We start from the raw sequence: 27,258 nt of genomic DNA on the forward strand, positions 1-27,258 counted from the left end.
GCGGCGGGCGGCGCGGGCGGCGCGCGGCGGGCATGGCGGGTGCGGGGCTGCGGGCGGCCGCTCGGCGCTGGCTGCCGTGCGGGGGCCGCGGCGGGCCGCGAGCCGCCTCGTCCTCGCCCTCCTGCCCTGGCTGCGGCCCCCCGGGGCCCGGCGCCCACTGCCCGGGCGCCCCGCGCTCCGCGCCCGCCCCGGCGCCCGCCGGCGGCGCCGAACTCAGCGCGCACCTGTGGGCGCGTTACCAGGACATGAGGAGGCTGGTGCACGGTGGGTGAGCCGCGGCGGGACGGGCGCCGGGTGTCCGCCGGGCGGACGCAGACCCGCCGTCTCGCGCAGCCCCGGGCGCCGCTGCCGGGGAACGCGCGCTCGAGGGGCTCTCCGGGGCCCCGCGGCCCGGGCGGCTCCTCGGGAGGCTTCTGGGGCCGCCGCGACCCCGACGCCCGGAGGCAGGTGGGCAGACGGGAGGTTTGCGCCCTAGCGCCGTCGGCGGGAGCTCGGGGTGCCCGCAGCGGCCTCCGGAATGCGGAGCCCCCACCGTCCTTCCTGGCGGTCCCGCCTGCTGGTCCCGCCTGCCGGGAGGCTGCGGCGGAAATGCCCCCAACCCCTTGTTCTCTTAGGGGCCCGTGGTTGGGGCGGGAGCGTCGGGGACAAAGCCCGCCGGCGGCGCTGCCCGACCCAAGCGGAGACCGACTAGGCTTTGCAAGCGCCTGTAGGTTGCGACCGAGGTCCGGAGGACTCTCAGCGCAGGAGGGGAAGGTATTGGTTGGAGAAACGAGACCAAGCCGCCCCAGGGCCCTGGAGTCCACAAGGGTGGCTGCATCCGGGGCCAGGACACTTACCTCCTGTACCCTCCTCTCTAGCACTCTCTCCCGCTGCAGAATGGGCTGATGAAGCCTGAGGCCCCCTCCCCCCCCCCAGAGGTCCTGCTGTGCTGGGATGCCCTGATGAGGCCAGAGAGCTGAGGGTGCTCAGCACTTGGCCCGGATCTCCTGAGGCTCTGCCTCTGCAGCAGACAGATACGTTTGGGCTTGACCATAGCTTCACTGACACGCCAGGTGGTACTCGCGGGCCTCACTCTCTCAGACCTTCAGTGTCCACAGGGTAAAACACAACCCTAGGGCCACTGTCCAGGATTGTGGTGATGACTCAGAAGGCCAAGAAAGGGCAGGGACCTTCCAGAGGAGCCCCCAAGGGTGGTGCTGCTTTCATTGTCTGGTAAGACAAAGTGGCCCTGCCTGGAAGATTCCAGCTGAGAGCATGGGGCTTCCAGTGTAGCTGTGTGGAGAGCTGGACAGGACTCACCTGAGAAGCTCAAGGCAGAATAGTTAAGACCCTGAGGAATGAAGGTTCTGAAGCCCTTGGGCTTCTATCAGGACCCCCCCCACACACACACACAACACACACACCACCACCACCCTGTCAGTGGAGAGGCCAGGCCTGAGAGGCTGTTTAAGAAGATACCTTTGCTCTGGGTCTGGAGAAGCCTGCCTGCCTTGTAGGTATGGGAGAGAACATAGGGAGGTCTGTTGGGTTTTGTCACACCACGCTCATCCATATTTTCAGATCTTCACAAAGACACCGTTGCTTCTCTTGATGTGAAAGGGGCAAGGTCATTTCTCGGATGCCATGGTGAGCGTCGGGATGAGCCAGCCTTGCACCCAAGTCCTGACTCCCCTCTCTTGACTGGGCTTTTTGGGGGAGATTCTGGGCACTGAGATATGCCCTGGGCTAATGCCTGTGGGCAAAACTATGCCACGCTTAGTGCCTCCCTACTAGTGTAGGGACACTGGAGGGCTGGGCTAAGGTGAGGGAGAGTGATTAAGGCAGGTGGAGTAACCTCCATTTGAACCTCAACTCCGATGCCTACTGCTGGATGGTTTAGAGCAAGTGACTTCACCTCCCTGAGCCCATTTCTTCCTCTGGATGATGGATGAATAAGTGTGACCACCTCACAGGATTGGGGTGAGGCTTGAACATGATGAGCCTCTAAGGCACCCAGCAAGTGCACACAGCAGCAGCTGGGAGGATGGCACCCACAGTGAGTCTTACAGCTGCCGTGGGGAAGAGTCAGCCCTGGAGCCTGGGGCAGGAGTGGGGCAGGCGGAGAAAAGCAAAAGGGCACAGTGAGCCCAGTGAGGGGGTACATCCAGTTCACCCAATCTTGCGCACCACCACAGCCCTGTGGCCCCCAGAGTCCAGAAATCCTGTCAGGAGGGCAGACAGTATGGGCTGCTTCCCCATCCTGCTTTGTTCCTCAGAGGATCATCCATCCCCAGGAACATCCTCAAGGACAGAGGTGAAAGCCTGGGCTTGGCCAGCACCCTGCCAGCAAGGGGCCGCACTGCCACAGGGATCCCACCCCTCCTGGCCGTCTCTTGGTGTTGTACCAAGAGTCACTGTTGGTGCCCAGGAACTCAGGCTCCTGCAGAGGGCAAGGCCCAGGGCCCTAGTGACACCAGAGGGGCATCTCAGAAGCAGCTCCCTAGAGAGCTGAGGTCAGCTGCGTCTCATGTGCATCCCAAGTGAGGAGTTTTCTGTCTGCACCCACAAGTCTGTCAAACAGCTGCTCTGTGCCAGGCTTGTGTTGGCCTGCGGCCCCTAAAGGAACCAGCTACACTTGTTCCCCCACCCACACCCTACCCTTGGCTCCAAAGGGAAGGGGGTAGGGGTGGAGCCTGTGTTCCAAAGGGGCCTCCAAGGCAAAGCTTGGAGCATGGGAGCTCGTAAGTGTCTGCTTTTGAGCACAGGCAGCTGCCAGGCATGCTGCATGGCCCAGAGCTTCTGCTTCAAGAGCATGCCTGGTTGTGGCTGAGACAGGAATTCCTTGGAGGCTTGGGCTGTTTGTGTGGGCCTCCACCACAGGTTAGAGGTCTCAGGAATGGGGCCACCTGGAGCTACTGCAAGGCGGTGCCCTGTGCTCCTAGTCCTGCCTGTCCCCCCTCCAGTAGCCCCTACTCCTTGAGCGATGCAGGGGAACCTGTGACAGGGAGGTGACAGGCTCCAGAGGTGCATCGCTCATCGAATCCTACTTTGCTGCAGAGTGGAAATGCCACACACAGCACGTTCCGTATGGCCCTCTCAGTAATTCTGTAAGTAGGCACAGTTTTGATTCCCCCTTTAAAGATAGGGAATCTGAGGTCACAACTGTGAGAGGTAGGGCTTGGCCTGGTCTGTCTGACCTCAAAGCCCATGTCCTTTCTCCATCCACCTCCCCTACTGTACAGATGGAGAAACTGAGGCAGATGAGCCCTTATCCTCCCCTGCTTCCCTAAGACTCTTAAGAGTCTATTCTTCATAGTTCCTCACTCAACCTCAGTAGCAGCCAGGTGCCTGAGGTGGCTGTGACCACATCCCCAGGGGGGAGCAGCCTGGTTACTGGCCCACAACCCAACATCACACGTCCTGCCTGTCGTAATTAGCAATGTTCCCTGGCTAGAAGCAGCAAATGTCATTATGTAGACTGGCGGGCAGCTGAAATCCGATTAGAGGGGCCACAGGCTGTGGCAGGTGCTCAGAGCTGGGAGTCCAAGTGACAGGAGATACCCAGTATCCCCCACTCCTGTCATGTTCCCCAGCCCAGGCTGCAGGCAAGATGGAAAGGGTCTGAGCCTGGCCATGGCTCCGATGGGGTGATGGGAGCCTGGAGGAAAGATTGACTCGGTGCACCTGCTGGGCTGTGAGCAGTGGTGTAACCCAAGACCCACCGTTAGAAGCTCCAGCAGGGGCGTTGGCCCAGTGCCATCTCTGCCTTACCCCAACCATGTGAGCCCAGGCAAGTGAACTCTCTGATCCTCAGTTTGACCATATGCAGCCTTGGGCTCAGATGACGCTGGTAGTTTCACGAGGCCCCCAGACCTGTGCACCTAGAAAGTGCTCGGTAATTATTTGTTGCTGCTGTGCTCATCCTCCTCATCATACCTGCATCTCCTCCCTCCAGACCTCCTGCCCCCCGAGGTCTGCAGTCTCCTGAACCCAGCAGCCATCTATGCCAACAATGAGATAAGCCTGCGTGATGTGGAAGTCTATGGCTTTGACTATGACTACACGCTGGCCCAGTATGCAGACGCGCTGCACCCTGAGATCTTCAGTGCTGCCCGTGACATCCTAATTGAGCACTACAAGGTGAGGCTGGCCAAGCCAGTGGCCCAGGCCCTGGAGAAACTCCAGGCTGAGTCATGGGGGTCCCCTGAGGCAGCTGTTCAGCTGGAGGTGTGGTAGTGCAGCTGGCTCAGGCCTGGCCCACCCCTGTTCCCAAACAGTACCCAGAGGGGATCCGGAAGTATGACTATGACCCCAGCTTTGCCATCCGAGGCCTCCACTACGACATTCAGAAGGTGAGTGGCAAGGCCACAGATTCCAGTGACCCCCTCCTGATTGGATGTGCGTCAGCACTGCTTCCTTAGCCCTCCCTCTCTAAAGGGGGCGATCCACTTGGCCTCAAAGCTGCAGCTCCCTCTTGACAGGCACACGATCCCCTTGGTACCTTTCCACTGGGGCTTTGGCACCGGGGGCCAGAAGAGGCTGGCTCCAGGCCAACAGAAACTCCCATCTCACCGCCTGTCCTACTCTGCTGTCCCCAGAGCCTTCTGATGAAGATTGATGCCTTCCACTACGTGCAGCTGGGGACGGCCTACAGGTCAGTGCAGACTTCCCAGCCTAACAACCCCTGCCCCGCAACTATATGCTGTGGCCTCACCTCAGGACCACTTTGGACTCATGATGTCTGCACACCCACTCAGGGGCCTCCAGCCTGTGCCTGATGAGGAGGTGATCGATTTATATGGGGGCACCCAGCATATCCCTCTGTACCAGATGAGCGGCTTCTATGGCAAGGTACTCCATATGCCACTGCCCCGGGCAGCCAGCTCAGTGATCTCTCGACACACCCCAGTGGGCCAGCCCTGACCCGCAGGCAGTGCCTCTCTACAAGTGTCCCAAGACAGATTCGGAGCCTTGGTCTCCAGGGCTAGGGGTGGTGGAGCTGGAGGGCTTGCTGAGGTGGTGGCCCCCTCTGCAGGGTCCCTCCATCAAGCAGTTCATGGACATCTTCTCGCTGCCGGAGATGGCGCTGCTGTCCTGCGTGGTAGACCACTTTCTGGGTCATGGCCTGGAGTTTGACCAAGCGCATCTCTACAAGGATGTAACGGTGAGGATGTTGGGCCTCTTGGGGTGGCAGGGAAGGTGAAGGCAGCCTCAGCAGGGCAGGCCTTCCTCTGCCCCACTGCATCCTTACTGTCCTGCATTGTCCCCAGGATGCCATCCGAGATGTGCACGTGAAAGGCCTCATGTACCAGTGGATTGAACGGGATATGGGTAAGGGTAGACAGTAGCCCTGTGTGGCTTCCTGGCCAGGGACCAGGCTGGTCCTCACAGACCCATCTCCCCATTAGAGAAGTACATCCTGAGAGGGGACGAGACGTTCGCTGTCCTGAGCCGTCTGGTGGCACATGGGAAACAGCTGTTCCTCATCACCAACAGCCCTTTCAGCTTTGTGTGAGCTGCCTGTGGTTGGGAAGGAGGGCCCTGAGGGGAGGGGGGAGCAGGTGGCGCCCGGGGAGTGGCCTCCCTCAGTCCACCTGCTGCCTGTTCCACCTCTGCCCCCCCTCTGCCCAGGGACAAGGGGATGAGGCACATGGTGGGTCCCGACTGGCGTCAGCTCTTTGACGTGGTCATCGTCCAGGCTGACAAACCCAGCTTCTTCACTGACCGACGCAAGTATGGGCCTAGCAGGGGTGATGGGGCCAGGGTGTGGGGACTGGCCTTTCCTCAGCACCCTGTGTGCTTGGGGTAGGGACACCCCCTTGTCAGCATGTGGCCTTTGCAGAGTGGGGAAAGGTGCCTGTCCCCAGTCTTGCCCCAGACTGGAAATCAAGCCCTTTCCTGCCCCCTCCCTGCCCCAGGCCTTTCAGAAAACTCGATGAGAAGGGCTCCCTGCACTGGGACCGCATCACCCGCCTGGAGAAGGGCAAAATCTACCGGCAGGTGAGTGCTATCTAGGTGACCTAACCACAGCCCCAGCTGCAGAGGACTGGCAGCACAACCCTGCCCTGCCCCCACACATCTGCTGTGGCTCTGCTCCCCCTCCCAGAGGCGCAGGCTGCTCAGGCTGCCGGGTTTGAATTCTAGGTTTACTACTCAATAGCAGAGGGAGTCTGGCTGGCCCACTTGACCTCTCTGTGCCTTGCTTTTCTATAAAAGAGGTAAAATATATTTAAAAAAAAAAAAAAAAAAAGGCATTCTTCTTGAATTGTGGTATAAAGCCCTTAAATTAGGCATTTACTGAATACCCCATAAATGATAAATGGTGCTGTTACTTGGGGCTGACCACTGCTGCAGCCAGACCAGCTGGTGGGGTGAGGGGGACCCCTTTTCCTAACTGGTGTCTAGGAAGATGAGAAGGGGGCCTAGTGCTAGGGTGTGGGTGGCGATTAAGGAACAGGATTAAGGTGTTTGGCCGTGGATGGAATGCGGAAATCCTGGCTGAGCTGGTCCCCTTTGAGGGTGGCAGTTCCAGGGGCTGGGGGAGGGAGGCCATCAGCAGTTGGGTCAGGGGAACTGAGGCCTGGACTGCATGCGGTACACACAACCCAGTGGCACCCAACTCTCCATGGCCCCTTGGGCGCAGGCTCTTTTCCTGGGCTCTGAGGGTGATGCCCTCTTTTGTCTTGGCATCTTAGCCAAGCCTGAGGAGGGTCATGCACCTTGTGGGGAACAGGACTTTTTCTCCTTTGGCGACTTGCAGCCTTTTCTTTATATTTGATGATCTGAAGTTTTGTTTTGTGCATGTGCTGGATCCTGCTTGCTTCTCGTCTTTGTGCCACCCCCACCGCCGTCTCCTTGTGCAGGAACCCCAGGTTCTGTCTTGCCTGACGCGGCACCTTGTACCTCGAGATTCTTATTTTTTATTTTTTTTTTTAATTTATGATAGTCATACAGAGAGAGAGAGAGAGAGAGAGGCAGAGACATAGGCAGAGGGAGAAGCAGGCTCCATGCACCGGGAGCCTGACGTGGGACTCAATCCCGGGTCTTCAGGATCGCGCCCTGGGCCAAAGGCAGGCGCTAAATCGCTGCGCCACCCAGGGATCCCTTTCTTTCTTTCTTTCTTTTTTTTTTTTTATGATATACCTCGAGATTCTTAGTTCAGGGCCCATCCCGGCCCCACCACCCGCTCATACTTGGCTCTGCAGCCTCCCGCCTTGAGCTTAATTCAATAATTAAGTCTTTTGCGACCACCTATGTCCACCAAGGCTTGTTTTTCCTGGCCTCTTACAGTCACAGGCTGCTGTAGTGACTCCTTTGTGCCAAATATGAATTCTTCTAATTTCTGGGGTGTGGGCCCCTGCCCCAATAGCTGTTGGACTTCCCGCTCTGGGCCCCCTGCCCCATTTTCTGCTCTCCCGAGAGCTTCCTCTATTGTGTTTGAGCCTGACTGCTTTCATCTTTTCTCTGGCTTTGGAGCAGGGGGGCAGATGGCTTCACAGTGAGATCTGCTGAGTCCCTCTGGGCTCAGGCCTGGGAGGACAGGAAGGGCTTCAGGGCCATGGGCTTGCTGCTGGAGTTCGTTTCCCACAGCATGGGGTCCCTGGGGTGGGTGTGAGGCCACAGGGAGGGGAGGCCCTGGAGGCACAGGGCACCATGCCAGGCCTCCAGGAGACCTTCCTGTTGGGGGGAAGACCCCCTTCCTGCCTGAGAGGGGGAGGAGGAGACAAGGGCCAGAGCCAGGGGACAGTGAGGCCACGGGAAAGGGCAGCCAGGCGTCCAGCTGGAGGGGCCTCACTGTCCCTGGGGATTCGGGAGGGGCAGTGGAGAACAAGGCGTGGTACACTGTGCTCAGCAGTACCCCCCCAACTCTCCCCAGGGAAACCTGTATGACTTCCTGCGCCTGACAGAATGGCGGGGACCCCGCGTGCTCTACTTTGGAGACCACCTGTACAGTGACCTGGCGGTGAGGGGGCAAGGCGGGGCTCAGTGGTGAGAGAGGGACGGAGGGAGCCCTGCTCGCTGATGCTGAACCCTATCCTCTGCCCCACCCACCCTACAGGACCTCATGCTGCGGCACGGCTGGCGAACGGGTGCCATCATCCCCGAGCTGGAGCGCGAGATCCGCATCATCAACACGGAGCAGTATATGCACTCTCTGACGTGGCAGCAGGCGCTCACCGGGCTGCTGGAGCGCATGCAGGTGGGGGGTGGGGAGGCAGGGGCGGGTTGGGGGGTTAGAGCTGCTGCCTGGGCACACACCCAGCACCCTCCTCATCTCCCCCAGACGTACCAGGATGCTGAGTCGCGGCAGGTGCTGGCTGCCTGGATGAAGGAGCGCCAGGAGCTGAGGTGGGTGGAGGGGAGGGGAGGGGAGCTGAGGGGTCCTGCTGTCCCTGTGCCCCCTCAAGCACCTCATGTCTGCTTCACAGGTGCATCACCAAGGCGCTGTTCAACGCTCAGTTTGGGAGCATCTTTCGCACCTTCCACAACCCCACTTACTTCTCACGGCGCCTTGTGCGCTTCTCTGACCTCTACATGGCCTCCCTCAGCTGTCTGCTCAACTACCGGGTAGACTTCACCTTCTACCCACGCCGCACGCCCCTGCAGCATGAGGCACCGCTCTGGATGGACCAGCTCTGCACTGGCTGCATGAAGACGCCCTTTCTTAGCGACATGGCCCACATCCGTTGAGGGCACCTTTATTGTCCACAGCAGGTCCTAACCCCTCCTGTCCCACCCACACTGGGCTCCAGTCCAGGGCGGGCAATAAAAGTGGTCTCCCTTTTGCTCCTGCCTCTGTCTGGCTCTAGCCTTGTCACTTGACCGCGAGGATCCTCTGAGTGTCGGGGAAGTCGTCCTCTAGGAGTGAGTCCTAGGGGTGAGGAGAGGACCATTTGTGGCTGGGCTGGAACCAGGTCCTGGGTCCCCTTCCACCGTCCCTCACCCCCCACACTCACATCAAAGGGCTCACAAAAGGCATCGTGGCTGCCAAAGACTGGGTTGGGGACAGAGACCAGGGTTGGGCTGGTCCCTTCCTGCCAGGGGGAGAAGTCCTCCTCAGCATCATCTTCTGCCTGAAAAGAGGTGAGTGGTGAGGGCCTTGAGCAAGATCAATGGACCCAACTACTCCCAACCTTCCCCCTCCGCCCCCAAAATGGCCCTACCTGGAAGGTAGAGAAGCCAAAGCCTGTGGCCTTGCCTCGAGCACGGAGGTAGAAGGCTCCCGCCACTAGGCCAAGCAGTGCTCCAGCAGCTACCACGGCTCCCACGCCTGCCATCACAGGTGGAGCCTCCGGTGCTACCACCGCCCGCTGCAAACAAATAGAGCATCAAGGCCACGTGGGGCAGGGCTGTCCCCTCACCCCATGTTCTGCTTCTTGTCCTCCTCGTCCCATCCCCCACCAACTCACAGGCTGCAGGGGTGCCAAGAGCGGCCTGGCCAGAGCATGGATGATGCCATTGAATGCCATGATGTCCCACACGACGACATGGCTGACCACAACTGCCCCTGGGGCCTGTAGGGAGACCAGAGTCAGGCCAAGTGGGTGAGTGATGGCTGGGGGCCAGCGGGGGAGGTGCAGTAGCCAAACTTACCACGGGGGCCCAGGAACTGTTGTCAGGGCCTACAGCACTAAAGACGAGGCTGAGGCCTGAGTGGGCAAGGAGCACAGTATCCTGGCTGGCATTAGTGCTCAGGAATGTGGTATTGGAGGCATGCAGCTCCAGGTCTGGGCCACTCAGTGTCTGTGGGCAAAGCAAGGCCTATTGGTCCAGGGTAGCCGGAGGCATCAGCGATGGGCTTGGATCTGCCTGCAGCCCCTGCTAGTTACCATGTTGTCGAGGAAGCCTTCGTTGACAGGAACGAAGAGTGTCTTGTAGGTGAGCTCATCGTCCAGAAAGTCCAGGAAGTCAAGGCCCCGAGGGGTGGCATTGGCATAGCCCAGCAGCATCTGGATAAAGGGGTTGTAGATAGGACCGTGAGCAGGCTCCCTCCCCAGGGACCTCAGCTATCCACACCCTCAGCCCTAAGGCTGGGCCCCTGCAGACCCCATAGAAGGTGGAGAAGTTGGCCGTGGCAGCCAGGACATCCAGCAGCTTCCCGTTGCACATGCTCATCCCGTCACCCACAAAACCATGGCGGCACCGGCAGGCCACATCTGCAGGAAAGGTGGATCAGCGGGCAGGGGCCGAGCCAGGGCGTTGGCCGGGGGCCGGGGTGGGGGGCTCGGCTGCACCTTGCTCGCGGTAGCAGTAGGCATCCCAGCACTCCGAGCGGTTCTTCCGGATGCCCAGGCTGACGACGCCTACCTGACCACCACCACAGTCTGCCGCAGGGAAGACGACTGGGTGGGCAGCCGAGCCATTGGCCAGCCAGCCCAGAAGGCACAGGTGGAAGCCCAGCTGCAGAGACAGGCAGGGAAGACACTTGAGATCAAAGCCCCAACTCGAGGGGACCCCATAGACTAGGCTCTAGATCCCTGGGCCCCACACACCTTCTGGGCAGCCGAGAGCTGAGGAAGAGAAGCAAGAACAGCTCCCTGGGCCGCACATGCCGCCTCGGCCTCCGAGAAGTTCAGGCCGTAACGACCACTGGGGGCCTGGAGGTGGAAGACACCGGCCTGCTTCTCTGCAGAAGGGAGGGACGCATGGTCAGCCCCGCGGCACGGAGGCAAAGCAGGGACAGTGGGAGCGGGCAGGGAAGCCCACCCTGGAAGTGGAGGTCAGTGCACACAGCATCCACGTGACAGGGTGGTGGTTGGCTCAGGCAGCGGTCCACAGGCGGCTCCGGCTCTTCCACGCACTGCAGTCCGTCACCCACGTAGCCGGCATGGCACACACAGCGCCGTGTGTTCTGGGGCGGGAGAGCAGATGGGTGCTCTTCAGGGACCCAGGGCCGGGGTGGGCGCTCTGTGGACCTCCCCACCCTGCTGCTGGGCTCCCCCGCTGCTCACAGGGCCAGTGCTCAAGCAGTCCGCGTGCTCACTGCAGCCCCCTCGGCGGCCGTCGGCACAGGGGTCACGGGCCCGGCAGCTCCAGCCGTCGCCCTCGTAGTCAGGCAGGCAGGTGCAGGTGACCACGGTGCCTACTTGGCTGCAGTTGGCGTGCTGGCTGCAGCCGCCGTGCCAGTACCGGCACAGGTCCACCACTGGGGGCAGGAGAGAGTGGCAGGCCTAGGTGACAGGTAGGGGCCGGGGGGCCTCCCACCTCACTTCGCACACCCCTGCTCACCTGTGCATGTGCGACCGTCCCCTTCATAGCCCAGACCGCACTCGCAGCTGTTGTCTGCGCGGCACCTGGCCTGGGGTGCGCAGGGCGGGGCACACACGGGCTGCAGCTCTGCCCCCCCCAGGGCCCACCACAACATCCCGGTTAGGAGCTGCCCTCCCAGATGCCCCCTGCCCCCTTCCCGTAGCCCCCCTCAGTGCCTCCGCCTGAGCATGCAGTTGGGGCAGGCACGGGGGTCCGCCAGCAGATAAAAGCACTCGGGGTGGGCACCGACACAGCACTCACTCAGCTGCACCTCACAGCTCGGCCCGGTCCAGCCCTCATCACAGAAGCAGGAGCCAGAGCCCCCAAGGCCCTCATCACAGCGGCCATGGGAGGTGCAGTGGCAGGCTGGAGAGAGGGACAGGCCAGAGGGTGGGGTCAGTGTGGCAGACCCCAGGGCTCAGAGGGCAGGGTAGGACAGGACAACCCACCTTGGCACTGGGGCCCAAAGGCACCCGAAGCACAGAGTTCACATGCTGTCCCTGTAAACCTTGAGTGGCACTGACACTGCCCACTGCCACTCATGCCATCCATGCACACACCATGGCCACTGCAGGGGATGCTGGCACCACCAGGGCAAGCTAGGGTGGGTAAGAGAAGGGAGGTGGGGCCCGGGCTCTCCTCAGGACGCCTACCACATGCATCCCCAGCCCAGCCATACTGTCCATCCTGCACCTGGGGCAGCCAAGCCTCTTCCAGAAGCTGCAGCTCACTAAAGTCCCCATTGCTGCTGAGCATCCCACAGATGCCCCAACCAGCACCCCTAGTAGGCTCTGCACCATTTATTTCCACACCCACCCTGCCTCTCAGAGCATTTTCACCCAGTAAAATCCGCTCAGCACCCAGAACTGTCTTCTCCCTACCACCCCAACACATTTTCCCAGGAGCAGAAGCCAGAGCTGTGCCAAAAGGGCCGGTCAGCAGCACCTGCCACCTCAGGACACTCACCTCGGCACTCACTGCCATAGTGACCAGGGCAACAGCTGGGCTTCCAGGTAGTGGTGACGCAGTTGCGGTGACAGCCCCTGCTCAGGCCTTGGGGCTGGCCCCAGAGGCTGGACCGGGCCCAAATGCTGCGCAGTGCCAAAGAGTGCAGTGGAGGGGATGTCCAGAACTTTGAGTAGTATCGCCAGCAGGCCTCGGGGCTGCCCTGGGCCAAGGGGAGTCAAATAGCCTGAGTTTAGTGGTCCTTGGGCCATTCCTGAACCCCCCCCCCCCAGCTCCCAGGCCCTTACCTGCTCCTGTGAGCCCTCAGGACAAGGCGGCTCCAGCCCGCAAATGCTGCAGAACTTCTGGAAGGAATGGGAGCCAACACGGCAAGATCAGATAGATGGACAGGCCAGGCCAGTGAGGGTCCCTGCCTGTCTACCTGTGACCCATGGCCTCCCTCACCAGCCGCAGCGGCCGAGTCTCAAAGCGGTCACAGCGAGCACCAAGGCCAGGTGGCTCCAGCAGCTGATCGATGCCATAGGCCACACCACCCTCAAAGAGCAGGTGCCGCTGCACGATGTGGGCATCCTCCTCACCCACTGTGAGCTCACCCTGCGGGCAGAGGAGAGCACGGGGTCACAGGTATGCCGCAGCCCCCAACGGCCAGAGCCCCTGACTCCTGCTTCCCTCCTTCCCAGACTCACCGGCCGGGCACGGCTGCAGGAAAAGGAGATGGGGGTCCCGTGCATTGTGCGGAGTGGGCCCAGGTTGGGCAGGTCAGATGCCAAGGCCTGAGCAGATGGAGCTATGGTTGGAGCAGGGCAGGCAGGCTGGGTGGCAGGAGGTGGGGACCACGGACTGGGGGTACACCCACCTCAATGTTGCGAATCACATGGCCCCGCAGAATGGCTGCCAGCTTGTCCCGGTGATCCTCATGGTACAGCCAGTCCTGGCGGTCAGGCGGCAGGGCTTGCAGGGCAGCGTCTGTAGGCCACAGCATGGTGAGGGGCCTATGGGACGCATCCTGAAGCAGGGGCAGGAGCCCAGCCATCTGGCAAGGAGAAGCAAGCGCAGGAGTCAGGCTGGTGGGCAGACATAAGGGCTGGAACACAGAGACAAGGAAGGGGCTCCGACACCCACGTGGCCTTCTCGCCAGCCACATTCTTCTGTAGCCATCCCAGGCAGATGCACACGGGACCTACATGCGGGGGTCAACTTGCACACACCTCGCCCGCTTTCAAGTACGTGGGCACACATATGCACACCCTTGTGCTCACACTGGGAGGCTCGCTTACTCAGCCTATGTGCACACTAAAATACAGGTGAGTGTCCAGACACAGTCACTCGCACAGGGACAGTCACCTGCATACATAGCCAGGGACACAATGCCCACACACACGGGAACAGTACCTTCACCAGGCCGCTGAAGATCTTGTAACCGAAACTCTCAGCGGCCACGGTGACGTTTTTCTGTGGAAAAGGCACTGGTGAGCCTTGAGGTCAGGCAAGGAGGGAGCAGCCTGTCTCCGTGCCCCTCTGCAGCCTGTCTTGCAAGCTCCCAGGCCTGGGCCGCTCCCCTCATACCCGCACGACAGGGGCAGCGTCTGGCTCCCAGTGTAGCACGTCAGGAGGCAGCAGGACTTGGTCGATGAAGTGCAGGACGCCGTTCACCGCCTCGTGGTCACTGCTCACCACCCGCGCGAAGTCATTGAGGTAGACACTGCCCTGGAGGCGGGAGGAAGGGAGCCCATCGGTGGGGGGTCAGAGGCTGAGTGGTTGGGGCCGAGGTGGGGGACGGGACCTGCTCCAGGAGTCTCCAGCGGCAGGTGGGCAGGGCCAAGCCAATGGGGAAACCGTGTGTGGCTGGTGGGGGTGGGGGTGGGGGGCAGGCAGGGGCTCAGGGCCAGGCTCAGAAGTCCAGGGCCCAGGGACAGACCCTCGGTGGTGGGCATGGTCCGGAGCCAGATTTGTCCATCTCCCTCTCACTTAAAGCCCACCCGGCCCAGGGGAGGTGAGAGGGTCTTAAATGCGCTGGGAGAGGGCACTGGTGCGTAGGGGCAGGGCTCAAAAGCGGCTGAGTTCCGGGTCTGTGGGGCGGGCAGGCGGCCTGGTCCCACCTCCCTCTCGTGGATGCGCAGCGGGTGCCCCGACAGCGTGGTGACATAGCCCTCCTCCAGCAGCTCCTGAACGCTCAGCTGCCTGCAGCCCACCACGTGGTAGCGGAACACAAGCTGGTGATGGGCGCGAATCCTGGCCAGCTCATCCTGGAGTGGGAGTCGTGAGGGTAGAGCGAGGCCCCCTGACTGCTACCTCTGCCCCCAGCACACCCACCCCTGCCCCACCTGCCCCAGAGGGCCCATCCCTTCCCAGCCTTGCTGGGGATGGGGGTCGGGGTGGGGGAGGGGTGCATTACCTGGGACAGGTTGGTCATTAGATCTGCACGAGGCACAAAAACTGTGAAAGGCCCATCACCCTTGAGCTCCTTGTATTCCTGGAGGGAGGGAGTAACAGCTTGAGTGGAAAGGGGCAATTTGCAACCCGCTTGCTGCTTCCAAGGATCTTCTAGGAAAGACTTGGGCTCTGAGAGACCAGAACAGCCAACCCCCTGACCAAATGAGAAGGTGGAGGCCCAGAGGCAGGTGGGACCTGCAGTTCAGAGAGGCCCGGGCCGGGCTGAAGAACTGGAAGCCAGCTGGTCACTTACCAGGAGGTGGAGGCTGAAGAATGAGGCATGCCTGTCCCGAAGGAGCTCCTGGGGGGGGCGAGGATCAGCTCAGATTTTGGGTGGCCCCCATTCAGGGCCTGGTGCCTGTCCCAGCACCTGCAGCCCAAGGTCTGGCCAAGGCAGAGATGAGGAAAGGAAAGCCGGGGGTCTGAGCTGGGTTCAGGATTAGCTTCATGGATCATAGCTGGGTCAGGCCCAGGTGGAGTCAGGGGGTCAGGGTCATGGTCAAGGCCAGGATCAGGATCAAATCTGGAGTCTTAACCAATATCCTGGGTCAGGCCCATGGGGGTCATCACCAAGGCTGGGTCAGGGGTCCAACTTGGGCATCATTACCAGGCCGACACGGGCGCGGCAGGTGAAGCCATCACCCACGGTGTGGGCCGCATCACAGGTGCACGTCCTCTGGCCATCCCCTGTGCTTTTGCACACAGCATAGGGACTGCAGCCTCCATTATTCTGAGGCGGGGATAGGAGACAGAGACATCAGTGGCTCCCAGACTCCTCTGGGTTAGGGGCCACAAAGACCCTTGTCCAGCCCCCAAAGCCCCGTTTGCTCCTGAGCAGTCAGATTTGAGCTTGTGGGGGGTGGGGGTGGCTCACCCTTCAGAGACCGTAATGGGGCAGGGAGATCTGGCTCCCATCTAAGTCCCTTTCCCCTGTGAAATGAGGCAGGGCTGGGGTCTGACCTGGGAGCAAGGGTTCAGGAGTTCACAGGTCCGGATGCCATCCCCACTGTAACCCTCACGGCAGCTGCAGGAGACCTGTCCCAAATTCTGATCAGTGCGGCTGCTGGGACCCAAGACCAGGCCAGCGCCCTGGACAGAAGGAGCTCCTCCTCCCCTGCCTGGTCTGAGGGCACCCCCCACCCATGAAAGAGTGGCACAGCCCCAGTGTCCACCTCTGTCCACCGCTGACCTGCTGGGGGCCTGTGGAGATACAGTCGGCGTGCATGTGGCAGCCCCCGTGGTGGATGAGACAGTTGTTGACTTCTGTGGGGAGAGACGCTGGCGTGAGAGGTGGCCCTTCCGTTCATCTGTGCGTTCAGGTGTCACCACCATGCTGTCAGGGTCCCTGTGAGCCCCTCAGCCTCTCCTAGTCTTACAACACTGAAGCCAGACCCCTGGCCCCACGTACATGCAAGGTGGGGACCCCAGCCTTACCCTGGCATAGCTCCCCGTCTCCTGTGTAGCCATCCTGGCAGGTGCATGTCCGCTGCCCTGGCGCCACCTTGGTGCAGTTAGCATGGGGGGAGCAGCCCCCATGGTCATGAGCACAAGGGTCCACCTCTAGGGGTAGATGATCCCAGAGAGCTGTGAGGAGCAGGCCCAGCGACGGCATGGGGGCAGGGGAGGAGGGCATGGGAGAACGGAAAGGGTCAGAGGGAAGGGTAAGACCTGAGATGGGACTGGGATAGAAACTAGACCCAGGAGGCCTGGGGAGGGCTCTGCAGGGAAAGTCCCTGAAAATCTCAGAGTGGGCGCCGCGAGCACCAGGATGACCTGACCTGAGCAGTTGATGCCGTTGCCCGAGTACCCCGCGGCACACACGCAGGCCGGGGCCGCAGCCGAGTCCTGTACGCAGCTGGGAGGGAGGGCGGTGCAGGTGAGCCTGGGAGCCTGACCTGGGCCCCACCCGCTGGCCTCCCTGCCCCAGGTGGAGCTCACTCACTTGGCATTGGGGTCACACTTCATCGGGCACTGAGGGGCAGTGATGTCTGGGAGAGGAGGGTGTAGAAGATGGTTCTGGTCATTTGGACCCAGGAGCCACCTCCCCAGGAGTCCCCCACCTCTCCCCCTTGAGGCTACTCACTCTGGTCACAGCGGGGGCCCTGCCAGCCCACGTTACAGACACAGCTGCCATCCCCCTGCAGCCCCTCCTGGCACAGCCCGTGGGCACAGTCACAGACTGGGAGCGGGACAGGAAGGACAGGGTTTGCCCAGAGCCTCCAGCCTGCCCCGGCGGGGCTGTCCCCACACCCGCTGTCCTCGGCCACCCCCACCCAGGGCTCACCTCCGGCACAGGTAGGCCCATAGCGGCCCAGCTCGCACATCTCACAGGCCGTTCCGTGGAAACCCTCGTGGCAGCGGCACTCCCCACTGCCCAGGAGCCGGTCCTGGCACTGCCCGTGGCCCGAGCACACACCACCCTGACCCCCCGGGCATGGCTCACACAGTGTGCCGAAGAAGCCGGGGCAGCAGTCGGGCACCTGTGGGGAGGCGGTGGAGGAAGGCCGGCAAGGGCCAGGTGTAGGGAGGAGGGAGATGAGGCGGAGGGGATTCGGAGGGCGGGAGGCGTGGGGGACAGGCCACAGAGCCAGAGAATGAAGCGAGCAGGAGCCAGGGAAACCGGGGGCTACTTCTACAATCCACCCCGCCCGCCGCCCCCTGCTTCGTGGCAGGGTGAGGAAACAGAGCCTCAGGCTGGGGGACTGCCCCTGGGGCCTGCCTGATGGAGTCCAGGCTGAACCCCTTCTTCTCCCCTCCCCGGGGCATGGCCAGGGGGACAGAGACTGGCCCCACTGACCTCTCAGACCTGTCTCTCTGGGCCCTTGCTCTGCCTGCCTCACCCTAGTGCCTCACGGGTGAAATCTAGTCACCCGTGCCTTGAAATCTAGTCCAGGAGGCTGAGCCCTGCCTCTGCTCTTGAAATCTAGTCCAGGTTCCTACCCTGGGCCTGCACTCCCACCCACCCTCCTTGCTTTTTTTTTTTTTTTTTTTAATTCATGAGAGACACAGAGAGAAGCAGAGACACAGGCAGAGGGAGAAGCAGGCTCCTTGAAGAGAGCCCGACGTGGGACTCTATCCCGGGTCTCCAGGATCACGCCCTGGGCTGAAGGTGGCGCTAAACCACTGAGCCACCCGGGCTGCCCCACCACCTCCCCCTTGCTGGTCAGACTCAGGGGTGGGGGTGCTGCAAGGCAAACCTGGATCTTCTTGGCACATGTATAAGAGCAGCCCCGGGAGAAGGAGTAGCCGGATCTGTAGATACAGCTCTTCTTGGGGGTGTTCTGGAAAAGGGGACAGACCAGAGGGCTCAGTCTGCAGCTTGTGCAGGAGCAGGGCGAAGAACAGGGAAACAGGCAGATGACAGGTGGGTGTGACAGGTGAGCAGGACAGCAGGCCAGGGAGGGATGGAGGCAGGCCAGCCTGGGCCCCCGGCCTTCTAGCAGGGAGATGGGGTGGCCCTGGGGGCCGAGACACCTGCAGAGCAGAGAGCCAGTGCTGAGCCCTCATCCTCACCTGCAGCTGGAAGCCCTGACTGCAGCGGAATCTCCGGGAGCAGTTTACGCATTTTTCCTGGGGTGGGAGGAGGGCAGAGCGTCAGGTGCTCCTGGGGTGGGGCCCCCAAGCCCTCCTTCCTTCCACCACCACCCTGTCCAGGGCCCCCCTGCCAGCCAGGCCAGCTAGCACCTCCCAGCTCTGAACAGCCCCCTTCCCCCGCCCAGCTCTTCCCCCGGGGCCTCAGCCTCTTACCCGCAGGGACTCGGCGTGGCTGTGCAGGCAGCGGCTTGAGCCCACAGTCAGGACCCCCGACAGGCCAAACAGTGAGCGCCCGGGGGCCTCCAGCATGGGGCCTTCTAGCAGCACGTGGTTCACCTCGGGCTGAGGGGGGCAGTGGGAGGCTGAGTCCACCCCCCAACATTTTACCTTCACCTTGGGGCTGCAGGCTGGCGGGGAGGGGTTCGGGAGGGGTCTCCCAGGATGGGTGGTCTCTGGAGCAGAGGCTGCAGGCTCCCAGCCCCCCACCCCTGCAAACCTGGCCACTATGGTTGTAGAAGACGAGCCAGTGGGCAGGGCCCAGGAGCGAGTTGCGGTGTCCCCCCTTCTGCAGGGCTTCGTGGGAGAGTGCCTCCCCCAGGATCACGTGGTGTCGCACGGTGTCTGCATCCTGGCAGGGGGGTGGGACCGAGAAGCTGACGGGCTCCACTACCGAGTGCCCAGGACAGAACATTCCACCCGCCACGTCCCTTTGCCGTGGGAGGGGGGCTCACTGAGGTTTGCGCCCTCCCCGCCTCCAGCGGCCCGTCACCCCGGCCTCACCAGGCTGCTGCTGTTGCCCTGGGCCTCCAGAGAGCGGTTTGTGGGCACGAAGATGGTGTAGGCCGTGGCGGCCTCAATCTGGGACACAAGCTTGTGGTGCTAAAGGGCAAGGGGCCAGGGTCACCGATGGGCACCGTCACCCTGGGACCCGTCCCCGGAGCCAGCCCCCTCCCTCCAGGCCTCCCTCCCTCCCTTTCTCCCCCCTCCTGACCTGCAGCAGCTCCCGGAAGAGGCGGAAGGCAGGCACCAGGTCCAGCTGCTGCAGCAGCCCCTGGCCTTGCGGCACGCTCCCCCGCGGAGGCAGCAAGACCTGACAGAGCACCGAGCCGGTGAGCACGCCAGCGCCCCGCGGCCTAGGCGGCGCCCCGCACACACCCCTCCGGCCATACCTGGCTGAGGACGTGTAGGACACCGTTGGTGGCGAGGAGATCGGCCACATCCACGCTGGCGTTCTGCACCCAGACCCTCTGGAAAGCAGCAAGCAGAGCTCAGCCACGGGCAGGCACAGGCGGACACTTAGGAGGTAGAGCACCAGCAGAGGCTCTGCTGGGCACGCGGGCGTCTCCTGGTGGCCCCCAGCCTGGCCCAGACACCTTCAGAACCCCCATGGCCGCACACACCCACACCAGGGCCCTTGCACAGAAGGGGCAGGTGTATACATGCACACACACATAAAGACTTGACTGCTGGCCCAGAGACACTGGTCTGAGTACACCCTCTGCTGGCCCTGGGCAAGTCCAGGGGATCTCAGTTTCATCCCCGGGGGCCCTGGTCTGGGGAGCTAGTGGTCACTCAAGTGCCCTCCTGGGCCCTGCACCGTCCTCTCTTCTGCCCAGAATTCACCACGTACCCCACTGATGTTGTGAATCTCCCAGCGCGTGGTCGGGCTCAGGGTGGCCACATCCTGCCCACCCAGCTGGGCCAGCTCCTCCTCAGAGAAGGCACCCTGAAGGAAATGGGCCCTGTGGGGCGTGGAACCGGGTGAGTGTAACCAGCAGACCCTTGGGACTGGGCTCCGCCCCAAGAGGTGGACACAAGCCAGGAGGAGAACCTCGGGGAGGGGCAGGGTCTCCCACAGAAGTCTCTTTCCCCCCGCCCCAGGTCCCTGCCCTGGCTGCCCACCTGACCAGTTGTGGCAGCGCCCTTGGCTGCAGCCAGAAGGCCTGGTCCTCGGGGCTCAGCCTACGGATGGCAGACTCAGAGGGCACCAGGGCTGTGACTCGGCTGCCAGTAGGGAGAGTGAAGCCAGCACTCTGCGCATGGTGACAAGGGGACAGGAGGAGTGTTGGAGGCAGCCACCTGAGATGCTTGCTCCCAGCCTCTGGGCTTGCCCCCACCTCCAGCTCTTGGAGATATTATGTGGCACCTCTGCATCCAGAGGCCTCCTGGATTTGAGCCCCAACCCCAGTATTGTGCCCTGAATACCTTGATCCACTGGTAGAAGACAGAGAAGTGGGCATTTGCCTCCAGCTCCTAAGGGGAGGGAAAGAGCGGAGGTCATCAGTCTAGGGACAGACCCAAGCCCCTTCCTCACCAGGACCCTGAGTACTGTCCCTCCCACCCGAGGTGCATGAGAGGATGCCCCCTCCAAGCGTTGGGACCCACTCACCCGGAAGATGTCTCCATAGCAGCTGAAGCCATCACCCCCATAGCCAGAGGGGCATGTGCAGACCCGCTGACCTCCCCCCACTGGCCGGCAGGTGGCCTGGGGTGGGGGCGGGGCAAAGAGACAGGGTCCCCCATTCAGTACCCGGAAGGCAAGCTGGACTGCGCCCAGCCTACTTCTTACCCTCATCACCCAGCCTCCTGCCGTCTGCCTGTCCTGCCACCCGGCCCCACCGTCTGTCTCTCCAGCCAGCCAGCCAGCCTGCATTCACACTGCTCCTTTGGTAAGCTTGGCCCTGCTCTCTGAGATCACTGAGCATTTGACGTGAATTACCCCACTTCATCATGACAGATGGGCTGGGAAAGCACAGGGCAGAGGCCCGAACTGAGAGCAGGAGGGGCTAGCTGGGAGGCCTTCGGGAACACATGGGCGAGGCGCAGTGGGGTCAGAGCAGAGGGAGCACGGAGTGGGGCAGGGCTGGGGGCAGGGGCAGGGGACAGGAGGCAGGGCAGGGGCTGGGGCCTTAACTACAAGAGGAAGCTCTGTCCTGTGGGTGAAGGGGCGACATGGTCTGGATTTGGGGCTTAGAAAGATTCCGATCCTGGCCATAGGGACACCCAGAGAGCCTCCCCCGGGACCCCCCTCAGCCCCTCACCAGGTCGTGGCAGCCACCGTTGCCTGCCCGGCAGGGGTCAATAGGACTGCACACGTAGCCATCTCCTGCGAACCCCAGCTTGCACGTGCAGCGGCTCTGGAGAGTTTGGGAGCAGAGGGCTTCAGCTCACCAGGGGTCCCCACCCTCTCCTCCTCCACTCCCCCACTCTCTGTGGGTCTTGCGCCCTGGGGAGGTTTGTTCAGACCCGGGGAGCTTCTCCCAGCCCAATCCTTAGAGAACCCCGCTCCAGACCAGGAACCGGAGGCCCCGAGGGGAACCTGGCTCTCGAGAAGAGGCCAGAGAAGCGATGGCGATGGCAGGGAAGCATCTGTGGGGACTTGGTACCCCTCTGCTCTCAGACCTGAGAGAGGCCAGCAGTGGGAGGTGAGCGGGCAGGTGTCTGTGGGACTGGCCTCAGGGATGGCAGCACAGACCCACCTCTGACCTTGCCACCCTGCTCTGAGCCTTCCCGCTAAGTGCCCATGTCCAGGGCTTGTCCCCACTGCAGCCAAGTGACTGGTGACACTCCCCAGACCTCAGTCACCCTTGTCAGCAAGGGGGGGTGGCATCTCAACCTGCTTGTCCTGGTCCTTGGTTCCGCAACTAGAACAGCATAGCTCCTCGTGGAGCTGGGAGCGCGAGCCCTCATGGCCAGCCGGGCTCACCTGTGGTGAGCACCTGAGGCCCTGCAGGCAGGCAGTCCCAGCCATCGCGGGGCAGGTGCCTGCACACCTGACCCTGAGCCAGCCAGGCCTGGCCTCTCCACTGGCATATTAGATACTCGAGTGCTGCCCAGTCCATGGGGTCGTGGGCCTGATGTGCCTCACACGAAAAGCTCCAGATGTGGAGCACCTGGGTGGCTCAGTGGTTGCAGCATCTGCCTTTGGCTCAGGTTATGATCCTGATTCTGGGGTCCCGGGATAAAGTCCCGCATCGGGCTCCCTGCAGGGAGCCTGCTTCTCCCTCTGCCTATGTCTCCGCCTCTCTCTGTGTGTCTCTCATGAATAAATAAAACCTTAAAAAAACAAAAACGAAGAAAACCCCTCCAGATGCTGAGACTCTGTGGCTGAAGTCTGAGGCTGCAAACTCTGCAACTGCTTTTCCAGCAGTCCAGAGAGTTCGAGGTATCACTACCCCCATCACCCAGGGCAGGGGTCTTCGTCTGCTTTGCTCAGCATCCCATTCTTAAGCCTAAAACAGGGACTAGCACTCCCGGTTCCAGGTGGGAACCCAACGAGTGAATGAAAGAATCAGTGGTCAGAGACAGTGGCCCTGGGGAGGTAGAGCGGAGGCCCCGTGGACCCGCTTCCAAGGGTGAGAGTCCTCAACCCTGAGGGATGGAGCCCCAGCCTTCTGACTGGGGAAAAGCAGCCTTGGCCTAGAGCTGGCATGTGGCTTCCCCTAAAGCCATCCTGGCCTTTGTGCTGTCCCCAGCACACTTGGGCTGCTCCTAGACTGACACTACCTCTTAGTCCTGGGTTCTCACTTGTGCCTGAGTTTGAGACCCTGAGTGAGAGTTCTCGGAGTGGATGTTCCTGAAACTGGGTGGGGTGGGGTGAGAGTCCCCTGGAACAAAGCCCCCACCACCCCCACCGCTGCTGCCTCAGGCCCACCGTGCCTCACCTGCCCGGGTCCCACATAGCTGCAGAGGGCGTCGGCGTGACAGCCGCCTCTTGCATCCAGCTCGCACTCGTCAATGGCCACACAGACGCGGCCGTCCCCGCTCCAGCCCTTGTTGCACGTGCAGTGGTGGGTGCCCGGGGCCCCGGGGACACACTCGGCCTGTGAGAACCACAGTCAAGTGACCCAGGGCAGCGGGCTGAGGGAAAGGGAGCCCCCCTCCCGCCCCTGGGTCAGGAGTTCAGGAGTTCAGGGAGGGGACAGTGAGACTGACATTTTCTGAGCAGCCACCACGGCCTGGGCGGGAGCAGGGGTTGCTGGGCGTGCAGGAGAAGCCGTCGCCCTCAAAGCCATCAAGACAGACACACCTGGGGCAGGTGAACGAAGGGCCTCCAGTGAGCCTCTGGAAGAGGCCAGAGGCTGGATGAGCCGACAAGCCCTGCCCCGGACAAGGCAGAGAGGAAATGCGAGCGCTCACCTGGCGACGCCCCCCTGGCGAACGCAGCGGGCGTGTGGGTGGCAGTTCTGGGCCTGTTCCGAGGGCCCACAGTTTCCCGTGGACTCATTACAGAAGCGGCCGCTGAAGCCTGGGGCACATGTGCCGTGCTGGCACACCCCCCCGCTGCCCGGACGGTTGTCACAGAGACCGTGGACACAGCCACAGTCTGCAGGGAGGAGACAGGAATGGGTAAAGTGAGGCAGGGCAGGGCTGCCTGAGAGCAGGAGGCAGCTGAGGGGATGCTGAGAACGCAGAACAGGGTAGCCAGCCCGGACGTGACTTCACAAAGCCGGAGGCCACCCCAGACTCAGTGGGCAGGCAGGGGAAATGCAAGGGGACCATTCGAAGTTTTCAGCCACCCCCGTCTAGCTGCCCTGCCCTTAAACCATCAGAAGGTTCTTCTATATATCCGACCTAAATCCTGCATGCTTTAGATTAACCACAGCTCTCATCCTGGCATGGGTGAAGGAGACATCTATTTTTGTTCTCAAAGTCTCCTCCCCTCCCTCTGGCCTTCACCCTTCCTCCTGGGGCTCTAGTCTCCTTCTTGGGAGTCCCCAGCCCTGCTTCCAAGCAGACCCTTTTTTTCCCTGGCGGGCAGCATGGGCCAGGACTACCCACCTTCCTGGCACCGGTCTCCATGCTTGTTTGGATTGGAGCAGATGTGGCAGGCGATGCCCTTGTAGTCTGGGAAGCAGAGGCAGGCCCCATTGCCCTGGACCCCATCACTGCACTGGAGGTGGTGGGAAGCAGGACCGGTCATGGGGTAAGAACTGTCCTCATCCCCTCCCCGCACACCCTCACCCTCCACGGGCCAGCTTTGAGCTCCTGCTCCCCCTGAAAGACCTCACCCTGGAAGAGACCTCCAAATCACTGGCTCCCCAAAAGACACCCAGCCCTGGAAGCTTCCTGGGTGACTTCTGCTCAACCTAGAAATCCACAACTCCTGTGCTGATCCCTGGCTCTGCTAGCCCTGATATTACAAAGTGGCAAAAACAGAACACACAAGAAAACCACCGACAAATAACCTTTAGGAAAATAGGTGCCCAAATCCACCTACTTAATCATTTCTTAATAAAACTCAAAAAACAATATGGTCCAGCTTCCACTGCTTGGACGTAGGAAACCGGAGGCCAGAGAGGCAGGCTCGGCTCAGACACACTGGGAGTCCTCGGCTGACTCACACGCCTCCCCTTGGGGCAGGGGGACTCACGTTGCCTTTGCCATAGCAGGGGTTGGAGAAGCCCCCGGGACACTGGGCACAGTCGGGCCCAAAAAACCCTTTGCAGCAGCCAGGTTTCTGTAAGAGACAAAGCAAGGGTGCGTCTCGGCCTTGCCACCCCCACTGCCCAGCCGCTGCTGCTCCCACGCCCCACCTGAGCCGGGTGAAGCCTTCAGGGGTGCAACACAGCTGCCCCAGGAAGGCAGCCTGCCCTGCCCCAGAGGGGAGGCCCCGGGCCACCGCGCAGTGACCACTCACGCCCACGCTCACCAGGATGGTCTGGTTGCAGTAGCTAGCACAGCCTTTCTTCAGGACGTTGAGCCCAGTAGGGTCGTGGGTGTAGACACACTCCTTGGGGAAGATGTCCTGGGGTGGGTCGTGCAAAGCCACTCAGCAGGTGTGGGTCCTGAGTGGCCCCCTTTCCTAGGCAGCCCTGGTCCGGGGACCCCTCAGTGCTCTGGATCCCACACCCCTACCCTTAGTGGGGCCGAGAGGGGCTGTGCCTGCCTCTGAGCCCAGCCGAGCCTCACAGCCCCTCCTCCCCACCTTGATCCAGGGCAGAAGACTCACTGGGCAGCCGCGAGGGCTGCGCCAAGGGCCACTCACCAGCTTTATGCTGTTGGGGGGGCACGTGCTAGTGTTCAGGGCTTGGCAGTCCACACAGGAGCCCTGGGCGGGGGGGGGGGCGGGGGGGCAGAGTTAGTCATGGTTCATTTAGTCAGCAGACCCTAGGAAAGCGGCAGGAGCCAAGCCCTCAGGTATGAGAGAGTCAGTGACAGGAGGGCCAGGGCAGAAGGAAGCCAGGGCAAAGGCCCTGCCGTGGGGAAGAGCTTAGTGTGGGGTGTGAGAATCGTAGCAGAAGGCGGGGCCAGAGGCCCAGAAGAGGCTGGAGTCCTCTGGAAGGACTGATCAACAGGACCACTGAGGCCTGGCAGTTGGCGGGGGGCAGGTGGGTGCGTGGGGTCTCGCCCAGGCCCTAGCCCCAGGGCCGCTCGCTGGCAGCCTGCCCGCCCGCTGGAGGACAACAGGCAGCGCTGGGCCCCCCGGAAAGCTGGCACCATGTGGCGTGTGCTCACCGCCACCATCTCGTGCTTCTCCTCACTGCAGTGCTTAGGCAGGATGGGCAGGATGGTCGGGGGCAGCAAGATGCCTTCCAGCATGTGGATCACGCCATTGGCAGCCAGCACATCCACTCTCCGTAGCGGAGCCCCGTCGGGTCCCAGCAGGATGCGCCCCTGCGGCAGAGCCCGGTGTACAACCCACAACCCGCCAGCCTTGGGCGACACCTGGGCCCGCTGCCACCTGTACCCCCGCAGCCTGGCCTGCGTGCCGTCTCCGCTTCCCTCTCCCTGGCAATGCCTCCTGCTCTAGCAAAACTGCTCCAGCCTCTGGGCCCTGAGCCACGTGGAGTGCCACCCTCCACACGCTCGTGCCCACCCTCCAGGTCTTTGAAGCCCTCCCAGGCTGTGGGGCCCCAGGAGAGGGATCTGATCCTGCCTCTCCCGTGGCGCCACCAGGGCCTGCCGTCCACGGGGCTTGGAGCACAAAGCCAGGTCTGAAAGAGGCTACACAACTGGCCAGTCGTCGCCAGCCCCTCCATTGGTCCATTCATTCCAGATTTTGTTTGTGGAGCTCACCTCCTCGGAGATATTCACAGCCAGGACCTGGTTTGCCATGGTGAGGACCCGACCCTTGGAGATGAGCTTCTCAATGGTCAGCTGGGTATAGGAGAGGGTGGGGTTGGGCCAGGCACTAGCCACCGCATAGGGCCCCCCACAGGCCTGCCCAGGTGACTCACAGCCACCACTCTTGTGCCCAGACTCTCCTGCACTAGGAGAGTCCAAATGGATGGAGAGAGGAGGAAGGGACACTGGGACCTCCAGGCAAACTTCCAAAAGCCCAGCAGCAGGTTTGGGCCGGTCGCCCTTCCAGAGAGGAGCCTCTCACCTGGCCATGGCTGTAGATGTGGTACTTCACCAGCTCCTGCAGCTTGGACAGACCCTGGCCGGGGAGAGAGGGCTTGGCAGGGGAGGGTGGAGGCCCTGGTGCCCCATCTCCCCCACCCCTCCCAGCCCCCTGAGCTTACTGCTGTGAAGAGGTAAATCAGGCGGCCGTCACGCAACTTGTCCACGGCCTCGTTGCTTGGGGCGAAGACTGTGAAGGGCCCGGGCCCATCCAGGATGGAGGGCAGGCCGCAGTTCTGTGGCAGTGGGAAGGAGGCTCAGGGAGGCTCTGTGGCCGGCCTCCACCTCTGAGCCCTGCTGGGGCCCTGCCACCCTTGGCCTGCAGGGAACGCCCGTGAGGAGTAAGTGGGAGACAGAAGCAATGGGTCCACGCTACCACAGAACCCCAGGATGGTGACAAATAGGTCCTAGGGTGGGGGCATGTGCAAGGGCCCATGCTACTGGAGAGCCCCAGATCACTGTGGGGCATTGAGGGGTCTCAGCCCAAAAGATCGGAGGGAGCTTTCCCCCAAACTCACCTCCAGGATGGTTTCGAAGCGGCTGAAGGCCTCCGTAGAGGCAAGGATCTGGCCAATGGTTCTCTGTAGCAAGGAACGAGCATGAGAGCCCCAGAGAAGAGGGGGTGGCCGGTTCAGCCCCAGAGGGGAGGAGGGTCTGTTCCAGCCTGGCCTGGAACTGGCCTGGCCCACTGTTGGCACCCTGTGGGGGTCAGAGGTCACCCAGTGGCCCCAGGTGGGGAGAGGGGAGGAC

General features: G+C 62.0%; 2 protein-coding genes across 5 annotated transcripts in view; one reads left to right on the top strand and one right to left on the bottom strand.

Annotated features, from left to right (window-relative positions):
• NT5DC2 (5'-nucleotidase domain containing 2) lies at positions 1–8,772 on the top strand. Of its 2 annotated transcripts, XM_072788079.1 has the most exons (15): positions 146–264; positions 1,561–1,626; positions 3,935–4,119; positions 4,257–4,331; positions 4,578–4,633; positions 4,737–4,830; positions 5,015–5,143; positions 5,250–5,310; positions 5,388–5,490; positions 5,611–5,712; positions 5,898–5,979; positions 7,856–7,942; positions 8,039–8,179; positions 8,264–8,328; positions 8,409–8,772. In XM_072788079.1, the coding sequence occupies exons 1-15, from the start codon at positions 246–248 to the stop codon at positions 8,668–8,670; spliced, it is 1,527 nt and encodes a 508-aa protein (XP_072644180.1). In that variant the 5' UTR covers positions 146–245; the 3' UTR covers positions 8,671–8,772. The 2 variants fall into 2 exon arrangements, with proteins under 2 accessions (XP_072644179.1, XP_072644180.1); XM_072788078.1 differs by lacking the exon at positions 1,561–1,626 and having other exon boundaries at positions 1–264.
• Positions 8,641–27,258, bottom strand: part of STAB1 (stabilin 1) — a 26,968-nt gene continuing 8,350 nt past the window's right edge. For 2 of the 3 annotated variants that reach the window (XM_072788076.1, XM_072788075.1), the window contains exons 14-69: positions 27,027–27,089; positions 26,631–26,744; positions 26,492–26,545; positions 26,182–26,262; positions 25,621–25,779; positions 25,151–25,213; positions 24,815–24,910; positions 24,536–24,622; positions 23,944–24,055; positions 23,302–23,488; positions 23,098–23,191; positions 22,827–22,985; positions 21,204–21,299; positions 20,552–20,647; positions 20,368–20,415; positions 20,065–20,195; positions 19,793–19,904; positions 19,332–19,409; positions 19,154–19,252; positions 18,943–19,041; positions 18,659–18,790; positions 18,376–18,504; positions 18,142–18,198; positions 17,826–17,909; positions 16,913–17,108; positions 16,712–16,807; positions 16,571–16,616; positions 16,407–16,483; positions 16,063–16,188; positions 15,818–15,891; positions 15,589–15,663; positions 15,236–15,358; positions 14,882–14,929; positions 14,591–14,668; positions 14,295–14,441; positions 13,762–13,902; positions 13,588–13,647; positions 13,052–13,228; positions 12,882–12,968; positions 12,640–12,789; positions 12,483–12,539; positions 12,196–12,397; positions 11,679–11,828; positions 11,491–11,595; positions 11,209–11,316; positions 10,932–11,125; positions 10,687–10,831; positions 10,473–10,606; positions 10,215–10,380; positions 10,027–10,136; positions 9,810–9,929; positions 9,574–9,723; positions 9,390–9,494; positions 9,144–9,290; positions 8,937–9,053; positions 8,641–8,851 (exon numbers count right to left, since the gene is read on the bottom strand). In XM_072788076.1, the coding sequence (XP_072644177.1) occupies positions 8,795–8,851; positions 8,937–9,053; positions 9,144–9,290; positions 9,390–9,494; positions 9,574–9,723; positions 9,810–9,929; positions 10,027–10,136; positions 10,215–10,380; positions 10,473–10,606; positions 10,687–10,831; positions 10,932–11,125; positions 11,209–11,316; positions 11,491–11,595; positions 11,679–11,828; positions 12,196–12,397; positions 12,483–12,539; positions 12,640–12,789; positions 12,882–12,968; positions 13,052–13,228; positions 13,588–13,647; positions 13,762–13,902; positions 14,295–14,441; positions 14,591–14,668; positions 14,882–14,929; positions 15,236–15,358; positions 15,589–15,663; positions 15,818–15,891; positions 16,063–16,188; positions 16,407–16,483; positions 16,571–16,616; positions 16,712–16,807; positions 16,913–17,108; positions 17,826–17,909; positions 18,142–18,198; positions 18,376–18,504; positions 18,659–18,790; positions 18,943–19,041; positions 19,154–19,252; positions 19,332–19,409; positions 19,793–19,904; positions 20,065–20,195; positions 20,368–20,415; positions 20,552–20,647; positions 21,204–21,299; positions 22,827–22,985; positions 23,098–23,191; positions 23,302–23,488; positions 23,944–24,055; positions 24,536–24,622; positions 24,815–24,910; positions 25,151–25,213; positions 25,621–25,779; positions 26,182–26,262; positions 26,492–26,545; positions 26,631–26,744; positions 27,027–27,089 (6,198 nt within the window). In that variant the 3' untranslated portion in view covers positions 8,641–8,794. Of the gene's footprint in view, positions 8,852–8,936; positions 9,054–9,143; positions 9,291–9,389; positions 9,495–9,573; positions 9,724–9,809; positions 9,930–10,026; positions 10,137–10,214; positions 10,381–10,472; positions 10,607–10,686; positions 10,832–10,931; positions 11,126–11,208; positions 11,317–11,490; positions 11,596–11,678; positions 11,829–12,195; positions 12,398–12,482; positions 12,540–12,639; positions 12,790–12,881; positions 12,969–13,051; positions 13,229–13,587; positions 13,648–13,761; positions 13,903–14,294; positions 14,442–14,590; positions 14,669–14,881; positions 14,930–15,235; positions 15,359–15,588; positions 15,664–15,817; positions 15,892–16,062; positions 16,189–16,406; positions 16,484–16,570; positions 16,617–16,711; positions 16,808–16,912; positions 17,109–17,825; positions 17,910–18,141; positions 18,199–18,375; positions 18,505–18,658; positions 18,791–18,942; positions 19,042–19,153; positions 19,253–19,331; positions 19,410–19,792; positions 19,905–20,064; positions 20,196–20,367; positions 20,416–20,551; positions 20,648–21,203; positions 21,300–22,826; positions 22,986–23,097; positions 23,192–23,301; positions 23,489–23,943; positions 24,056–24,535; positions 24,623–24,814; positions 24,911–25,150; positions 25,214–25,620; positions 25,780–26,181; positions 26,263–26,491; positions 26,546–26,630; positions 26,745–27,026; positions 27,208–27,258 lie in introns of all 3 variants that reach the window. The other variant, XM_072788077.1, reaches the window with a different exon arrangement.

Source organism: Canis lupus, chromosome 19, assembly GCF_048164855.1.
Source record: "Canis lupus baileyi chromosome 19, mCanLup2.hap1, whole genome shotgun sequence".
NCBI classification, from domain to species: Eukaryota; Metazoa; Chordata; class Mammalia; order Carnivora; family Canidae; genus Canis; species Canis lupus.

Bases quoted from the DNA above. Each gene is read 5' to 3' on its own strand.
- NT5DC2 (XM_072788078.1), top strand. From the start codon at position 33: ATGGCGGGTGCGGGGCTGCGGGCGGCCGCTCGGCGCTGGCTGCCGTGC. The intron at 265-3,934 runs GTGGGTGAGCCG...TCCTCCCTCCAG, and splicing joins CATGAGGAGGCTGGTGCACG to ACCTCCTGCCCCCCGAGGTC. The intron at 5,491-5,610 runs GTGAGCTGCCTG...CCCTCTGCCCAG, and splicing joins AACAGCCCTTTCAGCTTTGT to GGACAAGGGGATGAGGCACA.